This window comes from Danio rerio, chromosome 3 (genome assembly GCF_049306965.1).
Source record: "Danio rerio strain Tuebingen ecotype United States chromosome 3, GRCz12tu, whole genome shotgun sequence".
Taxonomy (NCBI): Eukaryota; Metazoa; Chordata; class Actinopteri; order Cypriniformes; family Danionidae; genus Danio; species Danio rerio.
In genome coordinates, this window is record NC_133178.1 from 14,674,941 (window position 1) to 14,683,630 (window position 8,690).

The window sequence follows — 8,690 nt, forward strand, 5'->3', positions numbered from 1 at the left end:
GGAAGAGGCTTTTTTCTTTGCTTGTTTTGAGGAAATTATCTGCCAGTGGGCAAGTGAAATAATCTTGTTTTCACTTTGAAATGTAGATGTTTGGACTACAAACAAGACATCAATTCTAAGTAAGAAATGTTTTCTTGCATAAATCATATAAATTCCATATAAATACAGTGATTAAATACAATTCTGTAGCTCCTGGTCAACTATAATTCAGACTGGACATTGCATATTGCGATATCAGTGCTGTAATGGTATATTGTGCAACCCTAGTTTTGATGCATATTTACAAACTACAATAAAACACCAATATCATTTTACACATTTAATTTGCTATTAAACAAATATTAGACACATGATTTTGTGACAAAAAACAAAAAGAGTCTTATGCTTTTGAGTTTGGTCACCTTGATCCAACTGTGTCAAATCTCCTCCTTTTCCTTCTTCATGAGCTGCATATCCACATGAAGATGTACGATGAACCTAGCTATATTTTAGTGAGAATAAAACAGCATCAAACACAAGTCAGTCTTTACAGCCAGCAGTGCTCTTTAAAAAGTGCCTAGGAGCAGAAGTGGTTCCCATCAAAGCGTGACCTTTACCCCTCAGACAGGTGTTCCCTCCTGCTTCTTCAGCTCATCCTGTCTCCTGAAGTACTCCTGATTGAGCGTGACCACTCGTTTGAGGGGCAGCAGGGGCTCTGGAAGAGTGCTGACCTCCACCCCCTGCTCTTTGGCCTGCTGTGCCAGTATCATGGCCCGCAGAAGGGGAGGGTACCGCACTGACCGGGCAGCAGGCTCCGGGACAGGCTCACAGCGCCTGAACTCCTCCTCTTCATGTTTGGGCACCAGTCGCCAGTCATGGTACATCACCTTGTCCACCTCACGCTCCTTGGGCTCCTCTTTACCTGAAATAGACATACAATGTCTCGTTTCTATTCAGATTTCCTCAAAATATATGATATAATCAGCTAGTGTTATTGGAAAATGTGGAGTTGATTGTGTATTAGTTATTTACAGAAAACATCTCGTCTTACCTCTAAATGTTAGGACGCCCCATGCTTTCCCGTGATCCATGTTCTAAAGGAAAAAAAACAAAAAAGTGTTTTTTATAATGTGTATAATAATTTGCATGTGTTTATTTGATTTAATGTCAAACCCCAACTGTACCTCTGCTGTGTAGTCCACCTTGACTTTGGTTATTTTCCAATAGCAGGGCTCCGTGTGCTCGTCCAGCCAGGATTTGCGCGTGAAGAGTCGACCCAAACCAAACATGCGCATGCCGGACAGTAAAGAGAAGAGGCGGGTTTCTCTCTGCACATCCTTCCAGGCCAACACCGGCAGCTTTTTTCCAGAAAAGGGCCGCGTCATGGTGTCGTAGTCTAAAGCATAGCGCTGAGAGTCCCGGGGCCGGTTCTTCAGCTCACGGTAAGCTCGGATCTTCCGTGCCATCTCGGCTATAAGCCTCAAACGCTTTTTCTTTACCATTATGCCTGAATAAAACAAAATTTAAAACATGAAGGATTCACCAAAATTGTAGAGTTGATGCACATCGCTCAAATTCTGTAACCCTTTAGTTTAGGCCACAATTCACTGTATTAACAAACCATTAACTAAAACTACTAGCTCTTAGAATGTAAACACCTTAATCAAACTATTACTGTCGTGTAGGATTTCCCCCGCATATGGTTTGTCACATTTTGTGAAAGGATAGTCTATACACACACGGCTGTTTGATGCTATTCTCTGCACCTACCGAGTGAGTGTCTGTATCTACAGAGAAATGCAGAGTTTTTTTCTCCCGTAAGGCATGCGGTATAGTATTTAATTAAAACTACACCCTTCCAGCAGTTCCTCGCATCCAATATCTTGTTTGTCACGCGTGCATGCATGAAATGTTCCTGAATGAAAGTAAAACTGCAGTTAAAGTCAACAAAATAAGAATGAAACACCCGAAATTAAGTCAAAGTCAAAGTCAGCTTTATTGTCAATTCAGCCACATGTACAAGACATATAGAGAATCAAAATTGCGTTACTCTCAGACCCAAGTTGCTTAACATTAATATAAAAAATATGTATAAAAAAATAGTACAGTTTAAGAAAAAGAAAATTTACAGTATATACATTGCACATAAATGTGGTCTAAAAATATACATAGGTAATAAAAATTGTAAACAATACAGTGACATTAAGGGCATATAGCAAATGAGTGCAAAGTAAACCAGAGTTGTGCAGATAAAGAACAGTATAGTGCAAAAAGAATGTAATGTAATGTATTTTTTATTTATTGCCATGTCAGCAACCAAGGCTATCTTCATGGCAGGAATCTTTCAACAATAAATAATACAATTTAAAAATCAACAAACAAAATAAAACATAAATTAAATAAGATTTTTTGTGTTAATACATGATAAAAATTCTAAAATCTTTTCTGGTTCCACTTTGTCAAAAATTTCCTTAAAAGAGTTAATTTCATAAAAAGTCCTTCTGGAATCAGTAAAAGCAGGACAGTCCAGTAAAATATGTTTTACAGTAATAGGAGTTTTGCAGCACAAACACTGAGTGGGGTTTTCACCTTGGAGCAAAAATCCATGTGTAATTCTCGTATGCCCAATACGGCATCTGGTAAAAACTACTTGATCAAATCGATTCTTAAAATGTCTTAAAATTCTGTGTGAAACTTCAGGTTGGATTTCATGTAGTTTATTGTTTTCTAATGCATCCCATTCCTTTTGCCACTTGTTTAAAATGTAAGCGTTGATAAAAGGTTTCATCTCTGACGGAGGAATTTGGCAGTTGTTTACTACTTGCTTCAAAGCATCTTTAGCAGCTGCATCAGCTCGCTCATTGCCTAAAAGCCCGACATGTCCAGGAACCCAGCAAAAAATGATGTGATAAAACTGATTTTGTAGTTGGTGAACTTTAGTTAAAATATTATCAATCAAAGGATGATCATTTGTTGAAGATTCCATAACTTGGAGGCATGATTTAGAGTCTGTGAAAATGATGGATTTCTTTTGTTGTGCATTTTCTATGTACTCCAATGCTAAAAGTAAAGCGCGGGCTTCAGCTGTGAATATGGAGCATTCTTTAGGTAGACTGATTCCATGACTTTGTTCCCCTGTCACCATTGCTGCTGCTACATTACTTTCCATCTTTGAACCATCTGTGAAGATTGGTATGTGCTGAGAGTATTGAGTTCTGATATCCAGGTATTGTTGTTTGTACATATTGGGATGAGTAACTCCTTTCTTCTGGTGTCCTAGCTCCATATTGATTATAGGCATCTTTAAATTCCAGGGAGGCAATGAGTTGAAGTGTATTTGTTTTAAAATGTCCAGGTTTAAATTTAGATTTTGTAAGTGTGAATTGATACGTAAACCAAAAGGTCTGATGGTTTTTGGCTTACTTTCGTATAATTGTACAAACTGAGGTTCGAAAACTGCAGTATAAGCTGGGTTATTCTTATTTGCCTTTAGTTTGATAGCATATTGTAATGAAAGTTTCAGCCGTCTATTTTGAAGTGAGGGTTCGTTAGCTTCAATGTACAGACTCTGAACGGGTGATGTTCTGAATGCTCCTAAAGCAAGCCGTAATCCTTGATGGTGGACTGTATTGAGGATTTGTTCATAAGATTTCCTGGCAGAGTCATAAATTATGCTTCCATAATCCAAACGAGATCGAATGAGTACTCTGTACAATCGTAAAAGTACAGTTAAGTCAGCACCCCAATTTGTTTTTGCCAACACTTTGATTATGTTCATAGCTTTGAGGCACTTGTTTTTCAAAAATTTTAAATGAGGGATAAAAGTCATTTTGTTATCAAAAAGGAGACCTAAAAACTTGATTTCTTTAACAACTTTGATCATATTTCCATTGATAAAAAGTTCTGGATCATGATGAAGTGATCGCTGGATACAAAAATGTGTACAAACAGTTTTTGTTTTAGAGAACTTAAAACCATTTTCGACAGCCCACTGGTTAATTTTGTGAATATTTAACTGCAATTGCCTTTCAATTGTATTCATGTTCTTCCCTCTGTAACAGATACATAAATCATCCACGTAGATGCTGCAGAACATATTTGGAGCAATGATTTCCACAATGCTATTTATTTTAATACTGAAGAGTGTGACCGAGAGTATACTTCCTTGAGGAACTCCGAGTTCTTGTTGGTGGGTATTTGAAAGAGAATTTCCCACTTGGACTCTGAAGTTTCTTCTAGTGAGAAAGTTTGAAATGAAGGTAGGAAGTTTTCCTCTAAATCCCATTTGGTGAAGATCTTTTAAAATTCCATATCTCCATGTTGTGTCATAAGCTTTTTCTAAATCAAAGAAAACAGCAACAACATGTTCTTTTCTGATGAATCCATCTCTGATATAAGTTTCTAGTCGGATTAACTGATCCAATGTACTCTTTCCACGTCTAAATCCACACTGGTAGTCAGTTAGTTGTTTGTTTTTTTCTAGTGTCCAGACAAGACGGTTGTTAATCATTCTTTCCATCGTTTTACATAAACAACTGGTCAGAGCAATTGGTCTGTAGTTATTTGGATCAGTGTGGTCTTTTCCTGGTTTAGGTATAGCTATTACTGTTGCTTCTTTCCACGAAGCTGGAATTTTTCCCGAAGACCAGATGTTGTTGAACTCGTCCAGTAGGAGGCTTAGTGAACTATATGGTAAGTGTTTTAAAAACTGGTAATGGATTTTATCTGGTCCAATGGCTGTATCATGTGAGCATTTTAAAGAATTTATTAATTCTTTAATTTTAAAAGGTTGATTATATACTTCTTTGTTGTCAGAATAAAAATTTAGTTCTTTGCATTCCTGCTGTGCTCGTATGATTTGAAATGCTGGGAGGCAGTTCTCTATTGATGAATTCTTTTCGAAGGCTTCAGCTAATGTATTTGCTATGTCCATTTCCTTTGTTTGAAGTATTCCTTGTTTTATAATATGTTGTATGCGAGTTTCATTTTCCTTTCCCTTCATTTTACGGATCATGTTTCAAATCTTCTTCATGGGAGTATAGTAAGTTAAGCTGGATACAAATTGTTTCCAGCTTTGTTTCTTTGCTTCATTTAGGGTTCTGCGAGCTTGGTAGTGCAAAAAGAACTTGTAAACATGATAATTGTGATAAAGTGATAGTGACATATTGGGAGGTAGTATGGTGTGTCTGCATAAAGTGACCAGTGCAGATGAGTGTGTGTGTGTGTGTGTGTGTGTGTGTGTGTGTGTGTGTGTGTGTGTGTGTGAGTGTATGTGTGTCAGAGTTAATTAATTAAATTAATTAATTAAATGAAACTCCAGATGGAAATGTGGATAGTTTGGCAAGGATGCCAATCGAATTATGTGCTATAACCAGTCAAGCGGGAACATGAAAGGAACATTCAAAAAGCCACTTATGTAAACACCTTAATCATACTATTATCTTATTCAGATTAAGGCTAATAATTTGATTACTGATGTCCATGTAAACGTAGGCCCCGTTTACACTAGTACGTTTTAGTTTTAAAACGGCGTTTTAGAATGAAAACGATCCGCGTCCACACTCGCGTTTTACCCAGCGTTTCTGAACTGCTCTCCGTCCACACCAAAACGCTGAAAACGCACATCACGTGACCACACAGACGCTCTCGGGCAAGCGCTGCAGCCCATGTACCCAGATGAGAGCTCTGCTAGTCGGACTTCTCATCAAGCATCTCCCGCTGGATCTAATCTCACTATATTTATTAAACGGGATATTTCATTCATCTTGTTGTCTTTATCTAACGACATATTCCCTGACATTGGGCATTGGAATCTATTACTTGTTCTCAGGTAACGTGTTTTGGCTGAGCGCAAAGATAAGTTAATGATTAATGTAACCACGTACATTCTGTATATTGACTTATCGCTTGCCTTTATTTCCTATAATGTATAAACTTATTGTATGTTATACTTTTAAAATGGCCATTATCGATTCTTAAAACTGATACTCAGCAAAAGAGAGGGGATGTTTCGTATTTTCACTGAAATTGAAAGGAGGCAGTTGTTATCGGCTCCGTTTTGTTATAAATATCCAGACAGTGAAGATGACGCTCATCTTATACAGCACGGCGCCTCAACATGTCTGCTGTCTAAGTTGCTAATATTAAAATGAAAATAGGCAGTTCCTTAAATCATGTTTACATTTTATTGTTGAGAAAGTGAAACAACGAAGCCAGGGTGATGTGAATGAAGTTATAAAGTACACTGTTCCCTTTGAAGATTTACCCGTGTCCTCGGTATAATCTGCTTTTCCATATCAAACTGAGAAGAAGAGACTGCAGCCTTGATCAAACTTGCGAAGTCTGAACTTACACGGAGAAGATTCAGGACTGAACTGTGTGTTAGGCTACTTAATATTCAGGAAAAGCCCCAATCAGAGAGGCGAACGTCTGCAGCCCCGCCTCCGTTTTCAGATGTCTCCGTTTTCCATCATCCACACTGAGACGGAGCAGCAGCGTTTCAAAATGAAAACGGCCTCTCCAGCGTTTTCGGCGCTCGAGAACTCCGGCGTAGTGTGGACGGTTGGCGTAACCGTAGCAAAACTTATGCGTTTTCAAACTAAAACGCATTAGTGTAAACGGGGCCGTAGTCACCGTCTTTCTCCCCTGCATCTGCGTCTGTGTTGACGCTGTAAAAAAACAGCTGTAGTGACTGAAACTCCCCTTTTCATGCAAACCCTTTTCTTTCACCACTCAACACTCTCACCTAAACAAAGCTGGACTCACCCACTTTCCTGACTTTTTTTTTCAAACTAGGTGTGAAAACACTGCTGGGGGGTTAACGTGTTAAAAGCGTTTGGTAAGTGTTCAAATTAACACTTACCAAACTTTAGAACAAAAGCTTTATGGATTAACAATTTAAGGCTAAAAGGAAAAAAAAAAAAAATATTAATTTTAAAACATGTAATGTTATACCCCCCCCCCCCCCCCCCAACTGGAATACTGTAGTTAATTTAACTGAACCCATGAAGAAAAATGCAAGTTTTAATTATGTTATGTGATGTTTATCTCTTAGTTGTTAAAATATTGGTTGTAAACTGATTAGAAATCGATTAATAACTAATATTAACACAAACGTAACACATCTGCCTTTTTTCCACTGCTGATTTTAATCCATTAACTAACATTTACTAATGAATGACTTCAAATTTGAAATGTTAAAATGAACTAAAATTAACACATATGAAGCTCGCCTGCAGAACAAACATTATAATACAAATGGAATAAAACATAAACATCAGTTTTACAATTTTAATTTTAAATAATTTCCCCCACTAGATTAATCTTACAATATAAATAATAATAATAACAATAGCATAAACAATAGATAAAATGCTGTCTCTCTAGTTTATTCAAACTGTTCATGAAATTAACACACTTAAAGATTCATTGTTGGTAGAAAATATCTATGACCAGTAAAATAAGCCACATAATAAGCAGTTTAAACACTTCTGGGCTAAAATAAAAGAAATTAACTGAAAACAGTTTCCTCAATGACCTTTTTGTATGTTGAGATTTGATGTTGTGTGCTGGATATAACAACAAATCAGTCGATTATTAAGAGTATAATAAGTTATACTGTTATATTGAAATGCGTTCGTTTTTTGCCTCAGACCACTCTCCAACCTCACATCAACTTTAATAGCTTTTAAATTATGAACTGTCGTAAGTTTTCCATCACATGAACATATTGTTAAAGGGTTAAACGCATTTAATTTTAAGAAGCTCAACAGAGACGTGTGTGTTCCTTTGTTTTAGGAAATAACACGTGACTTATTTATCTAACGTTAGTGATAACAGAGTTTACGACACACAATTTAGTGTCCACTTAGCCAACTTTCCTCGTTATTTTAGAGGTTTGGTGTAAAAGATGTGATGAACATCTGCGGTCACTGGTTTGGAGCAGAGTAAACACCAGCTGCAGTCTCTCTCTCACACACACACTCGCACGTGTTTCAAACCGTTCAATTAAAAACAGCAGGCATCATACAGGAGAAAACACGAACACTACAGCAAAAGCCGACGACGAACAGTAAATTAAATTATCAAAATTGCGACGCATTTTTCTGTTCTCTTACCTGCTTGTTTGACTTGACCTCCACACAAATACGTCACACTCGCTCCTGTCCGTCGAGAAAAAATGTCCGTGCGAAAAACGCGTGCGCGTTCCAGTTCCCCGTAGACTTATATATATATAATTTATTGATGCATATAACTGACAAGCATACAGGATTATATGAAAACATATGTAACAGTCATACAAAACTTAGTGATGCAGAACATACTTTAAACAAAAAAGAATAATTAACATATATGATTGTACAGATATTGTTTTGTTTTTCATTATTACAGAGGTTTTTATAGCTCTCTTGTTTCTTGTAATTGAGGTCAAATAGTTATGAAATATTTTTAAATCTTTACAGAAAAAATTAAAGGAGAGAGTAAAAGACATTACTTTTGCCTTGTGTATGTGAAACTATCCCAAGAAAATGATCAACTTCAAAGCATTATCGAGTGTATCATAGCCAGTTAAATATTCCAAAAAATAATCATGCATTCGTCAAAATTAATTATTTTGTAAAATGAATCAAAAATCAACCCTAAAAACCTGTTTTCAGAAAATGTACAAGTACAAAATAGGTGTACAAGACTTTCAGACACAGTGTTACAAA

General features: G+C 36.7%; 1 protein-coding gene across 2 annotated transcripts; it reads right to left on the reverse strand.

The window, feature by feature from the left end:
- Nucleotides 1-306: 306 nt before the first annotated feature.
- mrps34 (mitochondrial ribosomal protein S34) lies at nucleotides 307-8,167 on the reverse strand. Of its 2 annotated transcripts, XM_073943630.1 has the most exons (5): nucleotides 8,097-8,143; nucleotides 1,164-1,486; nucleotides 1,031-1,073; nucleotides 597-901; nucleotides 307-481 (listed from the first exon to the last, which is right to left on the reverse strand). In XM_073943630.1, exons 2-4 carry the CDS (start codon nucleotides 1,479-1,481, stop codon nucleotides 600-602), a joined length of 663 nt encoding a protein of 220 aa, XP_073799731.1. In that variant the 5' UTR covers nucleotides 1,482-1,486; nucleotides 8,097-8,143; the 3' UTR covers nucleotides 307-481; nucleotides 597-599. The 2 variants fall into 2 exon arrangements, with proteins under 2 accessions (XP_073799731.1, NP_001007377.2); NM_001007376.2 differs by having other exon boundaries at nucleotides 329-901; nucleotides 8,097-8,167.
- Nucleotides 8,168-8,690: the final 523 nt, after the last annotated feature.